The sequence below is a fragment of the Pantherophis guttatus genome, chromosome 17, assembly GCF_059756535.1.
Source record: "Pantherophis guttatus breed Tessera chromosome 17, ASM5975653v1, whole genome shotgun sequence".
Taxonomy (NCBI): domain Eukaryota; kingdom Metazoa; phylum Chordata; class Lepidosauria; order Squamata; family Colubridae; genus Pantherophis; species Pantherophis guttatus.
The window spans coordinates 6,595,301-6,620,103 of NC_142079.1; the positions used below are offsets into that span (position 1 = coordinate 6,595,301).

The 24,803-nt window shown below is 45.9% G+C and overlaps 1 protein-coding gene across 2 annotated transcripts in view; it reads right to left on the minus strand.

Annotated features, from left to right (window-relative positions):
- Positions 1-1,371: 1,371 nt before the first annotated feature.
- NOS1 (nitric oxide synthase 1) overlaps positions 1,372-24,803 on the minus strand; it is a 181,945-nt gene continuing 158,513 nt past the window's right edge. For both annotated transcript variants that reach the window (XM_060683830.2, XM_034405967.3), the window contains exons 17-29: positions 22,881-22,997; positions 21,190-21,364; positions 19,732-19,870; positions 17,930-18,008; positions 16,225-16,418; positions 14,180-14,349; positions 10,829-11,039; positions 8,300-8,387; positions 5,839-5,960; positions 5,044-5,192; positions 4,158-4,352; positions 2,293-2,411; positions 1,372-1,652 (exon numbers count right to left, since the gene is read on the minus strand). In XM_060683830.2, the coding sequence (XP_060539813.2) occupies positions 1,595-1,652; positions 2,293-2,411; positions 4,158-4,352; positions 5,044-5,192; positions 5,839-5,960; positions 8,300-8,387; positions 10,829-11,039; positions 14,180-14,349; positions 16,225-16,418; positions 17,930-18,008; positions 19,732-19,870; positions 21,190-21,364; positions 22,881-22,997 (1,816 nt within the window). In that variant the 3' untranslated portion in view covers positions 1,372-1,594. The remainder of the gene's footprint in view (positions 1,653-2,292; positions 2,412-4,157; positions 4,353-5,043; positions 5,193-5,838; positions 5,961-8,299; positions 8,388-10,828; positions 11,040-14,179; positions 14,350-16,224; positions 16,419-17,929; positions 18,009-19,731; positions 19,871-21,189; positions 21,365-22,880; positions 22,998-24,803) is intronic.

The window sequence follows — 24,803 nt, forward strand, 5'->3', positions numbered from 1 at the left end:
GGCGTTCCTAAAATGTAGATGACAATGCACAGAAATAATAATAATAAAAAATAAAAAAAGGTCTTAAGTTCACAGAGGCAAAGGTGGCCAGTTCATTTTCCAAACGAACCACGGTCTTAGAATGTGGTGCCATCTATCAGGATGTGCAAATTTAGAATGACTGACGAGGATGCGTTTAGACCTTGGCATCCAAGGTGGCCAGTTAATTTCCCAAACCCAACTACTACTACAACTTTCAGCATCAGTTCAACTACTGGATTACTCCCAAGTATTAAGTTTGTCCTCCGTCTCCGACATTTGTAGTTTCTCATCGACGAGGGTTAAACTTGCTGTGAAATGCTATGAAAAAAAAAAACATGCACCCAAAAAAAGGGATCGGTTTTGCCATGAGCTAACACCCCCCACCCCACATCTCTACCGCCTCCTGCCAAATGTGCACATATGGTTTTGGATATTTGACAGGGCTCCAGTCTCCGAAAGCTAGAGGGTGGGGTGGGAAATAAAAGGAGGGAGCCATCCCCAACGATGACAGCATCCTCAGTTATCTTCCCCATTTCCAACCTCGATTTAACCAATTTCCTTTGAATTCCGATTAACCCAGCCATCGATTTCAGGGGTCATTTGGTAAAGAGGCTGATAAAGGACCCTCCCTCCCCACTTTTGAAGCTTTCTTCAAGGATGGTGGGAGCCTCTCTGGCTTGTATTTATGATTCTTCCACAGAGTGGGTCGTTGGGCAGCATTCTCTAAGCTTCCCTAAAGGGCTCTCTGTGTTGTCTATCCAGCACGAAGTCAAAAACAATTTCAAGAGTTATCGGATGGATTTGCTGTCCGCTCATCGATTTCGGGCGTCTTTTCCATCCCTTGTAAATCCCAAGAAGGGAAGGAGGGAGGACCGGTCAAAGGCCTTTTCCGTCTTGATAACCACTGGTTTTTTGGTAAACTTGCTAGGGATGGAGGAGGAAAAGGAAGAGAGCCTCAAAGAACACAGCTACATTAAGACAGTTCGAACGGAACACGGCATGCTGTGTGTGAAACAGCGGAGAGGCTGAGCACGAGCAGAGATACAGAAAAAAGCAGGGCATCGGCCAACCCCCCCTTTCTCCCCACCCATTCGTCAAAGACAACAGGACCCAAACAAAGAGAGAGAGAGAGAGAGAGAGAGAGAAAGAAAGAAAAGAGAAAGCGAGCCGATGATTTTTGAAGCCAATCGTGCTGAGTGGATGGGCAAAGCCGGGCACGCCACCGGAAAGCCGGTCCCCCAACTCCCGAAGCCCCAAACTTGCAGAGGATGGATCGCTAAAGGAAGGGATTTCATGCAGCCCAATCGGAAATGGCCTTGTCCAGAGCAAGGAGAGAAGGACGAAAGATGGTGGCTGTGCTTTTTCTCTTTTTTTTTTTTTGGCGGGGGAAAGAAAAGCCACGGCAAGGTTGTTAAAAAGCCATCGTGCGCTTCAGCAGGGTTGCTCCAGAAAAGGGGAAAAAAAAAAACGACCACAGGATGGGATGAGGGAGGGGGGGAGGAGGAGAAAAGAGAATCAACTCCATCGTCCGTTCCTTTTATCGCCCATCAGTGCACCGGTAGCCACGCTTCCTTCAGGACACAATAACCGGACGAGGCCCAGAAGAGCAAAGGTCATGGACTGCCGTGTCCCTGGAGAAAAGGGAGTGGATGCGGAGCGGTCAGTTACAGGGTCCAGCCCCCCTCAGCCTGGAACCGTGCAGCAGGAGCTGCCGTGACCGACCGGCCTGGCTTGGCATCCCACCTCCGGCCCCACCGTCCAGATTAGGAACAAAACACCCTGCAAGAAAGCCTGGCGGTTAGGACTGGCGTAAGAGTTCCTTGGAGCATCAGGCGTGTAACCATGGCTGCCCCCCCCAAAATATTCTGAGGTGCGCTCAGGTGTGTTTAACGCTTGGAAATCCCAGAGCTGTAAGATAAAGGGAGGAGCTCCCCCAACTCCCGTCCCCCAAAACTGGAGACCTCCTCACAAAATAAGAGCAAGAAGGTCACACTCAAGAGAAAACCTCCAAGATTCTCTTCTCCTTTGGAATAATTTCCAAAGCAAAACTCTTGTTTATCAAAACACGTGAGATCTGGCAGGAGAAATGCAGGAGAATTTCTGAACGATTAGCATTTTTTAAAATAAAAGTTTGAAAGTTGAGCAGCATCTCACTACACCACGGATCCCTCCAAAACCATTAAAGGTGTCCAATTTTTCCTGCCTCCTCACACACTTTGAGGACCCAGGGGAGAAGGAACATTTCACAAAAGCTGAAAAAGGCTCACTCACTCATCTGTGTCTTTTTTGCTTTCCTCGATCTGCGCGATGGACTCGGATCGGAGGCGGTTGGTCACTTCGTATGTGCGTAGAGTGACTCCGAAGATGTCTTCATGGTATCGGTTGTCGTCCTGCAAAATGATATGTTTGTTGGGGGGGGGGGAAGAGAGAGACAGAGAGAGAGAGAGAGAGAGAGAGGAGAGAGAAAAAAGAGAAACAAGAGAGAGAGAAAGAGAGAGAGAGAGAGAGAGAAAAGAGATGGGAAAGAGAAAAAAGAGACAGAAGTAAGAGAGGAAAAAATGAAACAAGAGAGACAGAAAGAAAGAGAAAGAGGAGAGAGAAAAGAAACGAGAGAGAGAAAGAGAGAGAAAAAGAGAGAGAGAGAGAGAAAAGAGGTGGGAAAGAGAAAAAAGAGACAGAAGAAAGAGAGGAAAAATTGAAACAAGAGAGAGAGAGAGAGAGAGAGGAGAAAGAGAGAGAGAAAGAGATGAGAAAAAGAAAGAAAAAAGAGACAGAAGAGAGAGGAAAAAGAGAAACAAGAGAGAGAGAGAGAGAGAAAAGAGAGACAGGAGAAAGAGAGAGAAAAATGAGACAGAAGAAAGAGAGAGGAAAAAGAGAAACCAGAGAGAGAGAGAGAAAGAGAGAGAAAAAAGAAAGACAGAAGAGAGGAAAAAGAAATGCAAGAGAGAGAGAAAGAGAGCGAGAGAGAAAGAGAGAGAAAAAAAGAGAATTGAGAGGGGGAGGAGGAGATAGAAGGAAAGAAATAGAGTTTGCCTGCAACACTGCTCTTTAACCACTCTGCCACCAGGGCTCTATGCAGGGAAGGTTGAAACACATTATGGGAATGGCGTGTAAACCCTGAAGATGGCTAAACTGAGGCCATTTTTCTTTTTCTGCTTCAGTGCTGACACACACACGAGCTGGGGATGGGGAGGGTGGGGAGTAGAGATAGCTGGGCTGCTGGATAGCCAAAATAAAGAATGCTTTCCCTTGGGAACCAAGGACATTCCAGCAGGTGTTCAGGAGGAGGAGACTGAGGTCACCTAGCAACTGGATTGTATGCTGATTTGACCATGTGGCTGATTGTTTTGGGAAAGTGACAAACTTTCACAAACTTTTAATAAGGTGAAAACTGCAAGAACTTTTAGAGTCGGTTTTCACCAACTTTGTGCCAACAAAGATATATTTATTATATCCTAATAAATTGTTCTTTGAGGAACTTTCCTGCCTCGGAGTTCTTTCCGTTATGTGTTCTAACCTAGGCTTCCTTAGAAAGTAAACAGCACAATCTTAGTCCCTGCAAACCTCTTTTATTCATACGGCTGTGAATTATTGTCCTTCCCAGTCCGAAAGGCTTCTCAAACAGTCCATCAGGAGAGTGTTTACAAACACCCACCTTATCTCCCTTGGAATGCTGCCAGAGAACTAAATGCCACACGCAGGGCAAGGCCAAACTTAGCACAGAGTCACACAGAGCTTTTCTAGAGCTTTTACCGACCAGATGAACTAATTGCTTCCTGCAAAACCTCACGTTCTGTTCACTTCTCTTTTATGTCTTATGGGAAGGGCCAATCATCTCCAAGCCTTACTCAACCATGTTTTTTTAATTGTTCCTGTCTCCTGGCAGCTCTGCGCATAAGCACACTAGAAACAGGCTCCCGCTATTCTTCTGCCTTGCTGATGTCAGACTCCGGAGACTCTGGAGGCAGCAAAGAACTACCAGACGGCCTTGGCCCTCTCTCTGCCTCCGACTCAGAGTCCTCGTTTGAACCTTCCCCAGACTCCAGGACTGGCCCACGTTCCTCCCCAACCTCCTCACTGTCCGAATCTGCTGCCAGCTCTGCTGGCCACTGACAGGTCTGACATGGGTGGCTCACCCTCAGTTTGCTAATGAACGCAACGCCTTCTTCGGCTGACAGCTTCCCTTGTTCCCGAACGATACTTTGGATGGTCTTGAGGACATCTCCAGCCATGGTGACATCACCGCACACGTAGACATGGCCACCCTTCTCCTTCAGCGCTTTGTAGACTGAGCTCGCCAATTGCTCCTGCAGGATATCCTGGACATATTTCTATAAAAAGGAAAAAAGTGTTTTATACACCACATTGGCAGATAGTCACACCAGATTTTACAACCGTTTTGCAGTTACGTGAATCATGCAGCCGTTGAGCAAATCCAGCCCCCTCCCCCCCCTTGGACTTCGCTTTTTGATTGTCTCTTTGGAATGGTGTGTAGATGTTGTTTATCTCGATGTGCCTATCGATCAGGGGTGGGTTCTAAATTTTTTTACTACCGGTTCTGTGGGCGTGGCTTATTTTGTGGGTGTGGCTTGGAGGTCATGTGATTAGGTGGGCGTGGCTAGCTGGTCAGAGTCATTTCTGGAAGGTCCTCGCACTTACGACCAGTCCTCGCACTTACGACCCGACTCATTTGTTTGGTTTTAACACTGATCAGCTGTAGGGCGGCCCTTTGAAGCCCCGCGGCAAGAGTTTTTTTTCCCTCTAGTCATCAGCTGGGACTCAGGAGGCAGCAATAGATTGGGGGTGGGACCAAATAAACGGTAAGAATAACGTGGGGGGGTGGGGGGGAGGGCGGGGGGGGGAAGAACCGGTTCGGTGACGTCATATCGTCACCGCTACCGGCTCGGCCGAACCGGGCCGAACCGGGAGGAACCCACCACTGCTATCGCTGGCTAATTTGTCTGAGTGACAGGCGTCTGGGAAATGATCAGGAGAATCTGCTCAGGGTGGGCTGTGAATTACCTTTGGTTTTTCAGGTTCACGAGAATAGGCTGTGAACAGCTCTTTGAAGACCCCACTGCTCTTGGCCAGCAAAGTCTCTTCTTTGTAAATGTGATCGATCTTGGATTGTCGGCAACCGAAGACCAGTGTCATGGGGCATGGTTTCAGCCCTAGTGAGAAGATTGGGAGAAGAAAAAGGGTTTTTTTCCCCCTTACATTGCAGTAGCATACCTAAGACCTTCTTAAAACCTCCAGTGATGGACCACCCACAACTTCTGGAGGCTTAGCTTTCCCACTGATTAATTATTCTCACTATCAGGAAATTTCTCCTTAGGTCAGGAGTCAGCAACCTGCGGCTCTGGAGCCGCATGTGGCTCTTTCATCCCTCTGCTGCAGCTCCCGGTCGCCAGTCAGCTCCACAATTGATAGGGCTTTCAGTTAGGATAGGTAGAGGGAAAAGGATGCCGTGCTAGGAGGAGACTCTATGGTGGGGGAACTGGACTTCTGGTTGGCAGAGGAAAAAAAGATGCCATGCTAGGAGGAGACTCTATGGTGGGGGGAACTGGACTTCCGGTTGGCTATAGAATTGAACGGGGGGCTTCCGGTTAGGGCTTTTGTGGCTCTTTGAGTGTTTAAGGTTGCCGACCCCTGCCTTAGTTCTAAGTTGAATCACTAATGATCTTCCATCCATTACTCCTTGTCCTGTCTTCAGGTGCTTTGGAGAATAGGTTGACCCCCTCTTCTCTGTGACAGGCCCTCAAGTAATAGAAGACTGGCATCATCTACTTTCCATCTACTTTCCCCAAATTCACCAACCTTTATGTTTGAGATCAAAGAGCCGCTGTTGCCAGAAACTCCGGAAAGGTGCAATTCCGGTCCCAGGGCCAATCAGAATGCAGGGAAGCTTGGGATCTTGTGGCATGTGAAATCCAGGTGCCCTGGAGAAACAAAACAGGAGTTTCACAGTCACCACATAAGCTGGCTTCCATCTTCTTGCATCAGGAGGTCATGAAAAGTGGATCGACTCCAAAGAGAGAGAATGCTTCTACCTGTCATTGCTGAGAAGGTCAGAGGAAAACTATGTTTTATTTTTTGGCCTTCAAGTCAGTGAAGTCAGTTGCCTTCAAGTCAGTGTTGACTCACGGCAACTATCTACAGTAGTGGCCAAAATTGTGGAAACCTTTTGGGAAAAGTGTATTTTTGAGGTGTGATGGCTAATAACACAACTTTTTTTTTTTGAGTTTCAAGATAATCCTATTCCGCTGCTGGAATGGCCTGGGAATAGCCCAGACCTTAACTCAATGGAAAATCTATGGAGCCCACTAAAGAAACTGGTTAGTCAGAAGTGACCCAGCAATAAAACCCAGTTAATAGAAGCCATCCTTCAATCTTGGTTTCACATGATAACAGCTGCAGAACTCAAAGATTTGGTTCACTCCATGGGAAGACATTGTAAGGCCGTAATTCATGCTAAAGGTTACCCAACTAAGTATTATCTGACATGGTGACAATTTTTGTATATCTCATTTTTTCTATGTTTCACTTTTCTTCTTTATAACTGCTGTTCTAATAGCAAATCCTTCATAAAAGTTATTGCATTACGTTCTTGATTCAATTATCTTTCCATTGATATATATTTTTATGGCACTACTCCAAAAAAAAAAAAAAAGTGGTGTTATTAGCTAGTTTTAGAAAATACACTTTTCCCAAAAGGTTCCCACAATTTTGGGCACTACTGCAGACAAGTCCCTGCTAGGTATCTTGGCAATGTTTTTGGAAGTAGTTTGCCAATGCCTCCTTCCTAGGGCTGAGAGATGGTGACTGGCCCGAGGTCACCCAACTGGCTTCGTGCTTAAAGGCAGGAATAGAATTCTTGATCTCTTCGTCTACACCAAACTGGCTCTCTAAGTGGGATCTAGTTGCAAAAAATAAATCCACAAGGAGTTTAGTTCAGTGTGCAGTTGAATTTTACTTCAACTGAATTTATAAACCTGCAACCCTAAATTTATAAAACTGCAACCCTAAATCAGTCCAGCCTTATAGGCTTTAGAGCAGTGCTTCTCATTCTTGGACACTTTAAGATGTGTGGACTTCAACTCCCAGAATTCCACAGCCAATGGCTGTAGCTGGCTGGGGAATTCTGGGAGTTGAAGTCCATGCATTTTAAAGCAGCCCAGGTTAAAGAACACTGCTTTAGAGAACTCCGAAGGCGGAAGAAGCTATTCTATTTTAAACTGAAGTAAAACATTTACCGTATTTTTGGGAGTATAAGATGCTCCAGACTATAAAACGCACCTACCTTTTTTGGGGAGGAAAACAAGGAAAAAAAAAATCTGCCTCTGCCTCCCAGCAATTTGCCTCCTTGCAGAAAACAGCCTGTTTCATTTTCATTTTCATTTTCAGCACAGCCTATTAGCACAAGAAAAAAAAAACTGCCTCTGCCTCCCAGCAATTTGCCTCCTTGCAGCAAACAGCAAACAGCTTGTTTCAGTTTCAGTTTCATTTTCAGCACAGCCTGATTAGCACAAGAAAAAAAATCTGCCTCTGTTCCCAGCAATTTGCCTCCTTGCAGCAAACAGTGGAGGCCGAAAATGGGGCACATAGAGGCGGCAATAAGCAATGGCAATTCCTGCAGCCTGAAACAGCTGATGGTCAGGAGGCCAATCCAACCAACAATCATCTGCTTGCGCTAATCAGGCTGTGCTGAAACTGAAACTTGCTGTTTGCTGCAAGGAGGCAAATTGCTGGGAGGCAGAGGCCAAAGGGTGGGGCCGGCAGGTGGGCGGGGCTACACTCAGTGTATAAGACGCACCCAAATTTGCACCTTCTTTTGGGGTGGGGGGGAAGTGTGTCTTATACTCCGAAAAATACGGTAATAGCTCTCCGACTATTGCATGAATATACCTGGAGAAAGAATGCTTCCACCATCCCTAGGGAATTGATTCTACTACGGTTGAAGTTTTGTAACAACCAGAATCTCCCGTTATAACTTAAGAACATAAAATTATTTTCCCCGAGACTGTTGTAAAACTTTGAACTATCGTTAGATGAATGCCTGTTAAGTCAAGGACCACCTGTAATGCAGGTTCTGTTTTGACCAAGACACATTTCGGCGACTTCGGCCTAAAGGTGAAATAACAAGGGAATTGACTCTTAGCCTTGTGGTCAACCTAGAATAAACTGGAACTTGTGTCTGGGAACTTCAACAAGATTAAAAACCGACTGGAACCCAAACAGTCTGATTTCGTTTTCGAATCTTCACTTCATCCCATCTTACCCTCTAACGAAGCATGGCACCACTTCATCCTCCTGTATCTGGTTGAACCAGGAAGAACATACTCCATGGTGTATTGGGCCTTCCCCGTCTGGGAAAAGATGTAAAAAGTGTTGGATAATATTTGGTGAGATTCCAAAAGCATACATATAATATATGTTCAACTTCAACTTTCTAATGTTCAAGATGAGTGTAGGGGTGTAATCTACAAACACTCTAGAACCGTGATGGCGAACCTATGGCATATGTGCCACAGGTGCCATGCGTAGCCATATCAGTGGGCACATGAGCTTAGCTCCGGCACGCCAGCTGATTTTCGGGTCTTCTGGGCCCACCAGAAGTAGGGAAACAGGCTGTTTCCTGCCTCCAGAGGGCCTCAGGAGGTGGTGGGGAAGGCCTGTTTTTTGCTGTCCCTAGGCTCCAGAGCCTTTCTAGGAGTCTGGGGAGGGCGAAAATGGCCTTCCCCACCCCTCCGGAGGCCATACGGAGGCCAGAAACGGCCTGTTTGCCAACTTCTGGTAGGACCGGAAGGCCCGTTTTTTGCTTTCCCCAGCCTCCAGAGCCTTTCTAGGAGCCTGGGGAGGGTGAAAACGCCTTTCCCTACCACCCTCGGAGGCCCTCCGGAGGCCAGAAACAGCCTGTTTGCCAACTTCCGGTCCCATCGGGCCGTTTCCAGCCTCCGGAGGGCCTCCAGGTGGGGGGGAAGGCCTTTTTCGCCCTTCCCAGACTTCTAGAAAGACTCTGGAACCTGGTGAGAGAGAAAAATGGGCCTACCAGGCCATCACATCCAGGTGTGGGGGAAGCGGGGGGGGCATGCACGGAGCACATAGAATTATGGATGTGGGCATGCACATGTGTGCCCCCCACTCTTGGCACACGATGGCAAAAGGTTTAGCCATCACTGCTCTAGACAATGATATTATGGGCATTATAAAGAGTCATTATAAAGTGTATAAATACTATATTTATAGCATGTTGTATAAATACTATATTTATAGCATTTTGTATAAATACTATATTTATAGCATTTTGTATAAATACTATATTTATAGCATTGATATCACCCTTTTGGGCTCAAATATGAAACAATGCACAACCCAAATACAATTTGAAAACGCTTGTTCATCATAACAGCAATATCAGTTACTTGGACTTGAAAAGTAGATCTGTCTGGACTGTGTTTCTTCTTTCTGTCTCCCGGTTGATGTTCACCAGAGGCTCCAAAACCATTACCTCTGCCAAAACAGGCCACCAGATATGGCCCAGATGTAACACATTCTGCAGTCCATCAAATGTGAGGCCAGAGATGGGTCTGCTCACAACTTTGCTTGTAATATGCTTTTATTTTGCATTTCATTTATCTTTGAAATGAAAGACTAATCTCCACCGAGGACATACCGCTTGGCAAAATTATGCTGTTATCCTGGACTTACAGTGCTGACCTTGGGCTTGGAGACAAAGGCAAAGGAGGAAAGAAGATTGACGGGAAAAATATCAAGGCTCGGTGAACATCAGAGATCTTTCCCCCAAAGGTCTCTCATCACAAAGATCAGAGAAACAGAACCTAGCAGGAGACACTAACCCAGGGGTGAAATTCAGCAGGTTCTGGCAGGTTCTGGAGAACCAGTAGCAGAAATTTTGAGTAGTTTGGAGAACTGGCAAATGCCACCTCTGGCTGGCCCCAGAGTGGGTTGGGAATGGGGATTTTGCAGTATCCTTCCCCTGGAGTGGGGAGGGAATGAAGATTTGGTAATGGGGGAATGGGGATCCTTCCCTTGGAGTGGGGTGGGAATGGAGATTTTGCAGTATCCTTCCCCTGGAGTGGGGAGGGAATGGAGATTTTGCAGTATGCTTCCCCTGCCACGCCCAAGCCACACCCACCAAGCCATACCATGGCCACCAAGCCACACCCACCAAGCCACGCCCACACAACCCATAGTAAAAAAAAAATTGAATTCCACCACTGCACTAACCTAACCAAGTGGAGCTCTCCATGGTGCTGATTTGTTTGAATGTGTCTTAGTTCTGCAGTCCCCAAGCTTTCCAGCTTGGCAGTCCGGCCTGGCTTGAAGTGTGTGTGTGTGTGTGTATGTATGAGTAGCAGATGCACGTGCGTGCACAGCTCCATTTGTGTGAGCAGCGTGCACACACCCTCCACTCACACGAATGGAGCTTCGTGCGCAAGCACCCTCTGTTCCACTCACGCAAGTGGCAGGCATTTGCACTCACACACGAAGCTCCACTTGCGCTTTCCCATTTCTTCCGTGGCTCAGTTTTGAACAGGCCATGGGCCAATAGTGGGCCGCAGCCTGAAGGTTATGACTACCCTTGTCTTAATTTCTTTACCATAGGTTTCCAAACAGAAATGACCAGCTCTTCATTTTGCAAATCAGTCCATCTTAGTGCATTGCTAAATTCAGCTCTCCCAAGAAGTCTTATCATGTTTGGCCAAGGCAGTTTTGTTCATTTGGGGCGTGGGGGCTTTGCTTGGGTCTGATTCTGCTTTCCAGGCCAACAGATAGTGTGGTTTACCTCTGGTGCGATAGGACACCACAGCTACAGTGAGGTGGACTTCATCCTGGTACATGTCTGGGGAGGAACTAATGGAATAGTAACGGGGTTGAAGCAAAGGGAGCTGGGTTAGCAGGAGGGTCGAAGGCATCTGCACGGATGGGAATTCTTGCAGCACTTCTACCATGGTGGGGTTTTTCGACCACTTCCATTCCTCATAATCCTGAAGACCCTATGTGAAAGAAAGAAAGAAGGCATGGAGTTTGGTAAAGGTAAAGGTAAAGGACATCTGTGCTAGTCATTCCTGACTCTAGGGGGCGCTGCTCATCTCCGTTTCAAAGCCGAAGAGCCAGCGCTGTCCGAAGACGTCTCCGTGGTCATGTGGCCGGCATGACTCAATGCCAAAGGCACACAGAACGCTGTTCCCTTCCCACCAAAGGTGGTCCCTATTTTTCTACTTGCATTTTAAAATATTTTTTTATTTATTATAACATAAAACAACAATACAAGACATACAACATATATATGAATACTCTTTTTACAGCGATTTCGTGATGATCTTTCTTTGTTATTCACAATTTCCCCTTATTTCTCTTTATATTATTCCAATTTACTACCTGTCCGCTTCATTTTATTTACAATATATTTCTCGTCATTCATAACAAATTCTTAATTCTAATGTTTAAACAATTCTTTCTTTAGTTTTTAACATTTCTATCTTCCCCCCCTATTTTTCTTCCTCGTTTTTCCTTTCCTCCAACCACTTGTACCATTTATGCCAAATCATGTAATATTCTGTGTCCTCCTTTTCTTTAAATTCTTTTGTTAATCTGTCCATCTCGGCACATTCCAATTTTTTTTTTTATTAACTCTTCATCGGTTGGTGTTATTTCTTTTTTCCAATTCTGGGCAAAAACCATGCCAGCGGCTGTTAAAATATGTAGTATTACTACATTTTTACTACATACTGCATTTTTTTTTTACATGCTTTTGAACTGCTAGGTTGGCAGAAGCTGGGACAATGAATAGGAACTCACCCCGCTACGCAGCACTAGGGATTCGAACTTTCGAACTGTTGCCGATCTTTTGTTCGACAAGCTCAGCATCATAGCCACTGAACCACCACATCCCACATTCATCGCAGGGAGTTTAGCTCCAGGCCAAAAAAAAACCCCCTGGAGCTTCCTTTGCTGAGTAGAATCCTTACAGCCAAGCTACATGGATCAGACTGACAGATTATCCAGTCTGAACAAGATCTTCCCAAAGGGATCAACAAGAGACAGGTCCTGATGTAAACAAGATGCAAAGTACAACTCTGGGTGGGCTACATCTGAAAGAAAAACGCTTTATCCTGCTTTATCCTCCAAGAATCTGTCTAATCCTCTTTTAAAGCCACCCCAACCCCTTCCATCTTGGCTCCTTTCCCAACAATACGGACTGGCATTCGAGATATGAAATGGGAGCTTCCAAAGAACAAGGGACTCCCAAACATTTCGCACCCCCCCCCCGAAATGTCAAAAAGATGAAAGAATGATTCTGTTGCTGATTTTTCCATCTGGGGAAGGTGGCTTTGCATAATTACAACCATCAGCAACTCACACTTGGGCAGGTCAACGAGGAAAATTATGTCCGTACTACACCTTTGCGGCAGGGAGAAAAAAGATCTTGCACTTCTGCCCCACATGTATCATTTTGGGACCCCCACCCCAGAAACTTTCCAGCAGCCCTGTACAATATACCCTATAATCCGTTTCTGGGTGTGCACAAAATTCTTAATGACGAGATAGGTGCAACACTGGGTGTTTGGTTAGTTTCGAGTTTGATGGAAGGGAAACCACAATTTAAATGAGCTACGGTGGCCCAGTGGTTAAGCGTGCAGCACTGTAGGCTACTTCTGCTGCCTGCTGCCTGCCTATAATTTGGCAGTTCGAATCTCACCAGGTTCAGGGTTGACTCAGCCTTCCGTCCTTCCGAGGTGGGTAAAATGAGGAGCCAAAATTGTTGGGGGCAATAGGCTGACTCTGTAACCTAGGGTTGTAAAAGCACTGTAAAGCGGTATATAAGTCTGTGCTACTGCTATTGCTCTTCTTTTTCTCCTTCCTTCCTTCCTTCCTTCCTTCCTTCCTTCCTTCCTTCCTTCCTTCCATCCATGGTGCGCAATGGCTGGAATGCAGTATTGCAGGCAAACTCTGCCCACTGCCAGCAGTTCAATTCTGAACTGGCTCAAGGTTGACTCAGCCTTCCCACTTTCCGAGGTGGGTAAAATGTTGGGGGCAATATGATGACTCTGTGAACTGCTTAGAGAGGGCTGTAAAGCACTGTAAAGCGGTATATAGATCTAAGTGCTATTAATTGTACTTGAATATAATAAAACATTTCTGCTGAGATTTGCATTGTGACTTTTTGACGCAAAGCATGCAGATTCCGTAATTGTCTCAAAACACGTGTCACTCAACGTCCACCGAACTATTTTACACGAATCCATGTATTTGCATAATGGTTCCGTTTTGCAAATGACATCATTTGCGCGATGATGTCATCATATGGATGACATACCCAGATGGGCTACTTTCTAATTTATGGGCATTCATAAATGTCACCCCTTCTCATAATTGGTCCGTTCAATCAAGACGTCCCTGTAAATTTAGAAAATGGATTCCTCCCATTCACCAAACCGGATGAAGACAAATTATCACAGGAGGGATGATGGATGAGATGGAATAACTTTTTTTTTTTTTTTACAAAGTGTCTATTCAGCTTAAGTCAGGCCAGACAAGACTGCATAATTATGCATAATTAATAATAACAGCGCTTAAAATTACAATGAATGCTTCTAAAAATACCGTATTTTTCGGAGTATAAGATGCATCTTTTTCCACCCTAAAAGAGGGTGGAAATGTTGGTGCGTCTTATACATCGAATACAGTCATTTTTGGCCTCCTCAAAACCAGGCCAATAAAATTATATAACTTTCTTCAATTTCATCCTCGTGGTTCCCATTTTCAACAGGGTATTAAATCTAGAACAGAGTTCTAGAACAGAGCTTCTAAATCTTGGCCACTTACAGATATGTTGTGGACACATTGGCTCCCAGAATTCTCCAGCCAGCCTTGAAATCCACACATCTGAATGTAGCCAATGTAGGAAACATGGGAGTAGACATGCTCAATCAGGAATGGCCAAACTTGACCACTGTAAAGACTTGTGGACGTCAACTCATAGAATGCTGGCTTGGGAATTCTCAGAGTTGAAGTCCACAAGTCTTAGTGGCCAAGGTTGGATACCCCTTGTGCTAAATAATCACCCAGATGCTCTGGACATTGTGGAAAAAAGGGAGCAAATCAAGGTCTTCCATCTTCTCCACTTTCTTACCATGCTAAGAACTTGTAGGCGCTTCTTCTCCTTCTCGTCGGTGGCCAGTAAGGCAAATTGCTGCAGGAGAATGGGTGTGGGAGGGGTAGTGATGTCCAGGTAATATTTGAATGCCTGGAATATGGTACAAGGAGGAATGCGGTCCTCGTCGGTCCAGTTGCTGATGGTACCTGAAGATTCAAAAACCCATGTCACAAGTTCATGTTAGGTCCTGCTTTGAAGACCTCACATGTCTTAAGAGCACTGTATGCACGAATGATGTTACCTAGCATGGTAAAATAACATTTGTGGGAAAGCCACCAAGTGCAGAAACCACCAAGATCCTAATAGTTCAATCCTGAGGTTACAGATATTCGTTGCTTTTGGACCAATTCTGACATGTTCAGTTGGAGATCACTGCTGTAGAGACAGTGAAAGGAACTGGGGGTTTCCTATGAAAAGTGAGGGGAGTTCTCTGCCTTTTAGAACTGCCTCTAGACTATGCGAATGTCTCTTGTGCATGAGCCGTGGTGGCGCAGTGGCTAAAATGCAGTACTGCAGGCTACTTCTGCTGACTGCCAGCTACCTGCAATTTGGCAGTTCGAATCTCACCAGGCTCAAGGTTGACTCAAGCCTTCCATCCTTCTGAGGTTGGTAAAATGAGGGCCCAGATTGTTGGGGACAATATAATGACTCTGTAAACCGCTTAGAGAGGGCTGTAAAAGCACTGTGAAGCGGTATATAAGTCTAAGTGCTATTGCTTTGCTCTTCCTTTTCTCCTTCCTTCCTTCCTTCCTTCCTTCCTTCCTTCCTTCCTTCCTTCCTTCCTTCCTTCCCTCCCTCCCTCCCTCCCTCCCTCCCTCCCTCCCTCCCTTCATGGTGCACAATGGTTAGAATGCAGGCTAACTCTGCCCATAGCCTGGAGTTCAATCTTGACCAGCTCAAGGTCGACTCAGCCTTCCATACTTCTGAGGTGGGTAAAATGAGGACCCAGATTGTTGGGGGCAATAGGCTGACACTGTAAACCACTTAGAGAGGGCTGTAAAAGCCCTGTGAAGTGGTATATAAATCTAAGTGCTATCCTGCTATCAAAACAAATGAGCAAATTAACCTATTATGACAATCTAAGACCAAATAATAAAAGTTAAAACAACCAGAAATAAATTGAGAATACAAGAACATCTCGACAATTAAATAAGGGTCTCAACGTAATGAAACGTTTATGACTTGGGTGTTGATTTTAGCTGTTGTATAGGTGATTTCAGGGTGCTGAACTTTTAGGGGGAACAAATTCCAAATTACCATTGGCTTGAATGGCCAGATGAGTCTATTTATAATATTAAGGGTTGAATTAGTTGGGAACACAGTTCCTTGTCAGATCTATGACTCAGGATGACCGGTTCTAAGGTTTCAATTTCAAGGTAGAAGGGGGATATTGTCTACAAAAATGTTGGTTGATGATATTGCTATGCATCTCTGCTCTTGCAGATTTTATATGCAGAAAGTTTGGAAATATCATGAAAGTAAATGGAAAATATTTGAGCCGTAAGTAATAAGTGACTGGCCATGTTTCCACTTAAAGAGGTGGGGAAAAATAAGAAAAAAACATGGCTTCGTAACAAACAAATCCACATCTAAGAAGATTTATAAAGAGAAAATTAATGGGGAAACAAATCATTTTCCTCAGTGCAGGATTTATAGCCTTCTTTTTTTTTTTAAAGAAAAAAAGTTAAGTATCTTTTTTTTTAAATTAAAATAACGAGGCATAACTGATGATTTTTATTTGGACTGCATATGAAATAAGCAACTGCCATAACAAACTCCCATTCTGATCATAATTGGGCAATATTATTATTACTATCATCCTTAAATTTCTCTTTTTGGAACGGTAGACATTACAAAATGCAAGACGAATTAATTTCAACTTTAGCAAAACCTGAGGCGAATCTTCCAGATGGATTGTTATTTATTTTTGCTTTTATTCTTTTTTAAAAAGTATTCTTTGTGTTCTTTTTTTTAAAACTTGTTAAACAAAGAGAAAAAGAATGACGCAAGGGCTTCCCCACCTAAAGCCGTAGTTCTCTCTTCCAGAAGTTCGACTTTTACTAGCTGGTTGGTGGGCGGGGCGTCCTCCAGTCTTTCAATCAAGGTGTTGACCAAATCTTCATGGTTTCCCGGAAATACTCCAAGATGGTCTCCGGGCAGGTAACGCAAGCCCTGCTGCCCATTCGTGTGAAGCCGTAAGAAAATGGTGGAACGGCTAAAGAGAAAGGAAATGTCAAGAACATGCTGTGAGTCTTCAAAACCGAGAAAGACATACTGAAAAACACACAGAATAACAGAGTTGGAAGGGATCCTGTAGGTCTTCTAATCCACTGGATCACTTCAGTGAGATTAGATTAGATTAACAAAGTTGGAAGGGACCTTGTGGGTCATCTAGTCCAACCCCCCGCCAAAGCGGGAGCCTTGGTAGTACAGTGGCTTAATGCACCCTGTTATTAACACAGCTGCCTGCAATTTCTGCAGGTTCGAATCTCCCCAGGCTCAAGGTTGACTCAGCCTTCCATCCTTTCTACGGTAGGTGAAATGAGGACCCAGTTTGTGGGGGCAATAAGCTGACTTATACAAAAGTATGAAGGCTATTGCTTAATGCATTGTAAGCCGCCCTGAGTCTCCGGAGAAGGGCGGCATATAAATCAAATTAAAAAAAAAAAAAAAGCAGGAGACCCTACACCATTTCTGACAAATGGCAGTCCAGTCTCTTCTTGAAAGCTTCCAGTGATGAAGCTCCCACAACTTCAAAAGGCAACTTCTGTTCCATGGATTGATTGTTCTCACTGCCAGAAAATTCCTCCTTATTTCCAGACTGAATCTCTCCTTGTTCAGTTTTCATCCATTATTCCTTATCTGGCCTTCAGGTGCTTTGGAGAATAGCTTGACCCTCTTCCTCCTCTCTGTGGCAGCCCCTCAGATATTGGAAAACAGCTATCCTGTCTCCCCTGGTCCTTCTCTTCACTAGACTAGCCATGCCCAATTCCTGCAACCATTCATCGTATGTTTTAGCCTCCAGTCCCCTCATCATCCTATTTGCTCTTCTCTGCACTTTTTCTAGAGTCTCCACATCTTTTTTTTATAGTGTGATGACCAAAACTGGATGCAGGATTCTAGGTGTGTCATTAGGATGCTAAAGGATCTGAAACCCACCCCTGGGCTTATGTCTAAAGATGACTAAGCATTATCTTCCTATTTGGAGGGAAGGGCGCCACTGAAGGTTAGTTCTGTGGAAATAATAATGACACTGGGTCATTGGTGTCATCGCATCCCATTGGAGAGGCTCCAATTTGCCACTTTTGAAGAAAAAGACAACAACTCACTACTACATGTAGGAGTCCCTGCAAGTTTCCGAAAGATGCCCTAATTAATTCATGAGCCATGATCCAAACTTCAAAGGAAATATATTCATTTATTAGGAGCAACATTCCGGCAATACTCGGATGCAGTTAGGACTGATCCTACGTAGATTTACGTTCCCCTATGAGCCTGTCTCTCCCCTCCTCTCTGGCCATGTCATAAATCACATTCTCCAATTAACCACTTTGGCTGGCTGTGAAACCTAACACCCTCCTTCTGATTGCGGTCAGAAAGAATGTATGGAATTCACTTCAGTTCTCCCTCCCTCCTGCTCATGGCAACTTGAAAGCTTTGCAAGTTGACACAAAGCTTTTTATATGTCCCTTTTTCGTGGAGTAAATCATTTTCTACCATTCCTACCTGGATTTGAGGCTTTGGAGATTCTGACGGGCCAGCAGCCGAGCGGCGTAAACTCGTTTTTTGTGGATGCTGTATAAACCTGGGAAGGAAAGAGGAATCATAAGCAATGAGAGGAAAAGGGAATCGCCAAAGGCTTCCAGAGGTGAAGATACCCCAGTCCAGGGGTGGGCTGCTGGGGGTTCGCAGAGATTCAGGAGAACCTCTAGCTAAGATTCTGTCCAGTTCGGAGAACCCTGGCTGAATGCCACCTCTGCTCCAATGGGACTCAACGGAAGTGTCAGACCTAGAAGGCACCTTTTCACCTTTGTGCCTTCAGGCCTTCCACAAATCCTACTGTGGGAAAATGCGAGGGGGGGGGGTTGTATGGAGTGAAGATGATAGGTAGTCAAAATAACATTCTTTCAAAAAAGTCAAGGCCACTCTTCCCTGCAGCTTGTGCTGAGAAGATTGAGGAGGCATCTTCTGTTCCGGAGGGTACCTGATTGGTTCAGGTGATGGACATGTGGGTGCAGGAGGAAGGGACTTGAACTTTCTTTTGGGGGAGGAAAACCCCGAAGCTCTCAGATTCGGGTTTTCCCAGATGCGCCAATACGACATCTCTAATAAAATGGAACTTTGAGGAAACTCAAGTCTTGGAGTTTGATTTCGTTGAGGGTGTTACTTGGCACCCTGACACCTATGCTATTCCAGAGAAGTGACTGTCCAGTCTCTTGTCAAAAACCTCCAGTCATGGAGTGCCACAACTTCTGGTGGCAAGCTGTTCCACTAGTTAATTGTCCCCATCACTGACGGTTGCTAATTTAACCGCCGCAGAGATTCACTCAGCAACGGTGGCAAGAAATGTGGGTGCAGGAGGAAGGGACTTAAACATTCTTTTGGGTGAGGAAAACCCAGAAGCTCTCAGATTCGGGTTTTCCCAGGTGCGCCAATATGACATCTCTAATAAAAAATAGCTTTGAGGAACCTCAAGCCTCGGAGTTTGATTTCGTTGGGGGCGTTTCTTGGAACCCTGACAGGAAGTGTGAGAAGCTTGCAAGCCACTGTAGATAATGATAAGTGAACAGTGAAGAAAAGTCCCTCACATGTTCTTTCTGCCTAATCTGGGAGACAAAGGCACTTTTTCAAGAGGCAACTGGACTTTTCTTTTGAAGACATTTCACTTCTCATCCAAGAAGCTTCTACAGCTCTGACTGGATGGTGGATGATGGTCATTGACTAGCTGTCTGCAAGGAATATAAATCCTTCTATCCCCACCACCATCCGGTAAAGCTGAAGAAGCTTCTTGGATGAGAAGTGAAACGTCTTCAAGGAAGAAAAGAGCTTTGGTAGTACAGGGGTTTAAGGCACCCTGTTATTAAGCTGGTTATTAAGACCAGCTGCCTGCAATTATTGCAGGGTTCGAATCTCGCCAAGGCTCAAGGTTGACTCAGCCTTCCATCCTTTCTAAGGTAGGTAAATTGAGGACCCAGTTGTGGGGGCAATAAGCTGACTTTGTATAAATATACAAAAGGATGAAGGCTATTGCTTAGCGCATTGTAAGCCGCCCTGAGTCTTCGGAGAAGGGCGGCATATAAATCAAATTAAAAAAAAAAAAAAAAGAACCAGAAAATCCAGTTCCCTCTTGAATAAAAAAGCATCTTTGGGACAATCATGACCTGGATGATTGGGAATCTCCATAGACATCTGGAAGACAGCATCTTTAGGAAGCCCAGAATGGGCTATTGCTTAGCGCATTGTAAGCCACCCTGAGTCTCCGGAGAAGGGCGGCATATAAATCAAATTAAAAAAAATAATAATGGTACCTTGGGTCAGCTCTGGGGCCTCCGCCACGTAGGTCAGCCGGAACTTGCTTCTCTTCCAGCTACGGTCGTTGCTGATGAGAGAGTTGTTGGCTTTTTCGATGTTGACGTCGTCTCCCACACAGAACACATCACATGCTGCCTGTAGGACACACCAAGCACTCAAGGAAAGGCCCGGAAAGGGGGAGGAGTAACTTACCAGGACATCCCTCCCCTCTCAAACAGGGTGGAGAGCAATGGTGCGTTGCCCCCGGTTCGCACCGGTTCTATAGAACTGGTAGTAAAACCAGGAGGCCCCGCCCACCGACCCCGACGCCATCAAAACTTCTGCGCGCACGGCCCCGCTGCGAACCGGTAGTAAAGGTAAGTAGAACCCGCCCCTGGTGGAGAGGTGAGACTTAAGGAGGTACCTACATAGCACAAGCAGAGTTGAAGACTAAGGTAGTCCTCAACCAACGACTGTAATGGAGCCCGATCATTAGTTGTGGTGGTTGTAAAGAGGATCATCACGACACCCATTCCAATTTTATGACCGTTTTGTGGTGATCACTACGTATTGTTCAGCGAGCCCATTGTTTGCTGTGGGTATTTTTGCCAAAAACTGGAAGTATACACCAGCTTTGGGCAAATACACCATAAGGCATGGTCAGGTGACCATGAGTTGTAAGTAACTTACAATTGTTCTGAGCTAAGGTCCTTTAAAAAGCAGGAAGCAGAGTCTTGGTCCCGGCAAAACCTCTTTTATTTACACGACTGTGAATTCCTTCCGTTCACAGTCAGCAAGGCCTGTCCAAACAGTCTTTCAGAGGAATATTTATCAACACAGACCTAATCTCGCTTGGAAAGCTGCCAGGTAACTAGTTTCCAATTGCAGTGCAAGGCAAAACTTGGCACAGAGTCACGGACAGATCTTCCCACTCTTGAAATGACCGACTGAATGAATTGTTTCCTGCAAAAGCCCCCTCCCCGTTTGTTCCTCTTTTCTTTTCTATGGGGGGGGCAATCACCTCCAAGGTGTGGCTTTACTCCCAAGTCGACCCTGCTTTCTGAGTTGTTCTTGTCTTCTGGCAGCTCTGTGCATGCACACATTAGGAACGGGCTCCAGCTGTTCCTCTGCCTCACTGCTGTCTAGCTCCCTCTCTGCCTCTGATGCAGAGCCCTCGTCCGAGCTTTCCCCAGCCCCCAGGACTGGCCCAAGTTCCTCCCCAACCTCCTCACTGTCCGACTCTCCTGGCAGCTCCACTGGCGGGCCACAACAGCAACCTTCAAGCAAAGGTTAGGGTCTCAACTGTAGGGAATGCTTTCATTTCGGTTCCTGCAGAGAGCAGGAGGTTAGGGTTTTATGGGGCAGGGGGTGAAAATCTTCCCCGATCATTGTTGTGTAGAGACTGATAGACCCTCTTCAAAATCACCTCCTCTCCTAGATACCCAAACAAGAAACATCCGTTAAATGTAGGTTACCTTGAAGACTTTTTTGGCCCATGTTCTGAAGGATTCCTCCTGACCACACAGTTCATCCCCCTCACCCATCCTCAGGATGCGTTCCCCTCCCAGCTCTTGCAGGAGGGTGTCCACAGCACGGGCAAAGGCGCAGAAGTGAGGGTAAGCTCGTGAGCCCAGCCCAAAGACAGAGAACCTGCAAGGAAGTAAGCCAAGGCACAAGTGACCACAAACTTCTGGCATCCAAGCAGAGCCAACATGGAGGCAGGAAGGATGCAGTTTGCTTCTACAGTCAAAGTCTTCATAGTCATGTTATCTGTATCTCCTCTTTCTCTCCTCCTCCTCCTCCTCTTCACAAACCCCACTCCCTTCTAGCACTGATGATGTTACCTAGTTGGGTCAGGAAACGTCTGCAAAAAAACAAGCAAACTCAGAGAGCACCAAGGACCCCACAGTTGTCGTCATCAACGTCGTCCTCCTCCTCCTCCTCCACCACCTTCCTTCCTTCCTTCCTTCCTTCCTTCCTTCCTTCCTTCCTTCCTTCCTTCCTTCCCTCCCTCCTCCTCCTCCTCCTTCTCCTCCTCCTCCTCCTCCTCCTCCTCCTTCTCCTCGTCCTCCTCCTCCTCCTCCTCCTCCTCCTCCTCCTCCTCCTCCTCCTCCTCCTCCTCCTCCTCCTCCTCCTCCTCCTCCTCCTCCTCCTCCTCTTCTTCTTCTTCTTCTTCTTCTTCTTCTTCTTCTTCTTCTTCTTCTTCTTCTTCTTCTTCTTCTTCTTCTTCTTCTTCTCCTTCTCCTTCTCCTTCTCCTTCTCCTTCTCCTTCTCCCTCCTCCTCCTCCTCTCCCCCTCCCACTTTGGGTGTCCAAGGAGGTACAAAATTCTGATTCTTGCCCTTCTGGCAAAGCCTCTCAGAGTCCAACCCCACATCCACGCCATGAGAAGTGGTAACAGGACAAAGCAAGGGATTGCTAAGATTGGGCGAAGTATGGCGTGACCTTGTGCCACAGGACTGCTACGGCAGCCACGAAGGCCATCCTGGGTCACCCTCAAACGGCCTGGCTATAGGGGCTCGGGTGGAATTGCAACAGGCTCAGCAAGCTGGCAATGGATTATATATTGCTACAGAAATTACAAGGCGATACGAAAGGGCTGGTCTAAGACAAGCCACATGGGGAAAATTATGGACGAACATAGAATAGAATAATAGAGTTGGAAGGGACCTTGGAGGTCTTCTAGTCCAACCCCCTGCTTAGGCAAGAAACCCTAAACCATTTGGTTTATCCAATCTCTTCTTAAAAACGTCCAGTGTTGGAGCATTCACAACTTCTGGAGGCAAGTTGTTCCACTGGTTAATTGTTCTCACTGTCAGGAAATTTCTCCTTAGTTCTAGGTTGCTTCTCTCCTTGATTAGTTTCCATCCGTTGCTTCTTGTCCTGCCTTCAGGTGCTTTGGAGAATAGCTTGACTCCCTCTTCTTTGGGGCAGCCCCTGAGATATTGGAAGACTGCTATCATGTCTCCCCTGGTCCTTCTTTTCATTAAACTAGACATACCCAGTTCCTGCAACCGTTCTTCCTATGTTTTAGCCTCCAGTCCCCTAATCATCTCTGTTGCTCTTCTCTGCACTCTTTCTAGATCTCAAAGGGCCTATTCTCCTTTACCCCAAATTGGCTCAAGATTGGCTGGATTTCTGCAGCCACTTGTAGCTTCTCTCCTCACCTGACGTTGGCCAGAGGACCAGCGCTCTCAAAGTTGTCCCTGGCTTCGGGTCCATCAGTAGAGGATTTCCGGGCATCCGAATACGAGGAGACACTGTTGAAGCGCACTTTGTAGCTTCTGCAAACAGGGTGGAGAATTAAAGCAACCAGTGAGGGAGGGAGGGAGAGTGAGTCAACCCTATGCTATCCTTGGTGAGTGTATTCCAGATGGATTATTTCCCTGTTAAGGTCCAAAAATGTACAAGAGTTATGGTGGCACAGTGGTTAGAATGCAGAATTGCAAGGTAATTCCATCGACTGCCAGCAGTTCAATCTTGACCGGTTCAAGGTTGACTCAGCCTTCCATACTTCTGAGGTGGGTAAAATGAGGACCCAGATTGTTGGGGGCAAGAGGCTGACTCTGTAAACCGCTTAGAGAGGGCTGTAAAGCACTGTGAAGCGGTATATAAGTTTAAGTGCTATTGTCCTTCCTTCCTTCCTTCCTTCCTTCCTTCCTTCCTTCCTTCCTTCCTTCCTTCCTTCCTTTCCATCCATCCATCCATCCATCCATCCATCCATCCATCCATCCATCTTGCACAGTGGTTAGAATGCAGTATTGCAAGCTAATTCTGCCGACTGCCAGCAGTTTGATCCTGACCGGCTCAAAGTTGACTCAGCCTTCCGTCCTTCCGAGGTGGGTAAAATGAGGACCCAGATTGTCTGGGGACAAGAGGCTGACTCTGTAAACCGCTTAGAGAGGGCTGTAAAGCACTGTGAAGTGGTATATAAGTTTAAGTGCTATTGTCCTTCCTTCCTTCCTTCCTTCCTTCCTTCCTTCCTTCCTTCCTTCCTTCCTTCTTTCCTTTCCATCCATCCATCCATCCATCCATCCATCCATCCATCCATCCATCCATCTTGCATAGTGGTTAGAATGCAGTATTGCAAGCTAACTCTGCTGACTGCCAGCAGTTCAATCCTGACCGGCTCAAAGTTGACTCAGCCTTCCGTCCTTCCGAGGTGGGTAAAATGAGGACTCAGATTGTTTGGGGACAAGAGGCTGACTCTGTAAACCGCTTAGAGGGGGCTGTAAAGCACTATGAAGCGGTATATAAGTCTAAGTGCCATTGCTATTGCTAAATCGCAGGTGGTCCTCAACATGCAACCACAATCGGGATCCAGAACATTCATCACTAAGTGATGCGGTTGTTAAATGAGGGATCGTTTGACTGTGCTTGACTTTAGGATCTTTTTGCCATAGTCGTTCAGCAAATCACATGGTCACTAAACAAATCTGGCTTCCCCCATTGACTTTACTCGTCAGCAGGGAAGGTCGAAGCAGTGTGAAGCAGTATATAAATCTAAGTGCTATTGCTATTCCTTCCTTTCCTTCCTTCCTTCCTTCTTTCCTCCCTCCTTTCTTTCTTTCCTTCTTTCTTTCTTCTTTCTTTCCTTCCTCCTTCCTCCTTCTTTCTTTTTCTTCCTTCCTTCTTCCTTCCTCCCTCCCTCCCTCCCTCCCTCCCTCCCTTCCTTCCTTCCTTTCTCCCTCCCTCCCTCCCTCCCTCCCTCCCTCCCTTACTTCCTTATAAAGAAAAAACATTTGCAACAGGCTCTAAAGAGAAACAAGAGTGAAATAAATCTGATCCCACTATCCCATATCTGTGGGGTGCAAAACTCACCTTTGAACAAGTAGCAGTAACAGCAAGCCATAAAATAGAAAGCTAAACTGGGACAAAACTAAATTTGATCCATTTGCTGAGATTTCAACTCAACCAAAACTGCATTTGGTTAAGAGTATTAACTCTCCAGTCATGGTTTGAATATTTTTTCCTTTCTGCCACATTAAATACCGTGTTTCCCCGAAAATAAGAGCCCGTCTTTTATTTTTTTTGAACCCCGAAATAAGCGCTTGGCCTTCTTTTCGGGGAGGTCTTATTATTTTGGGGCG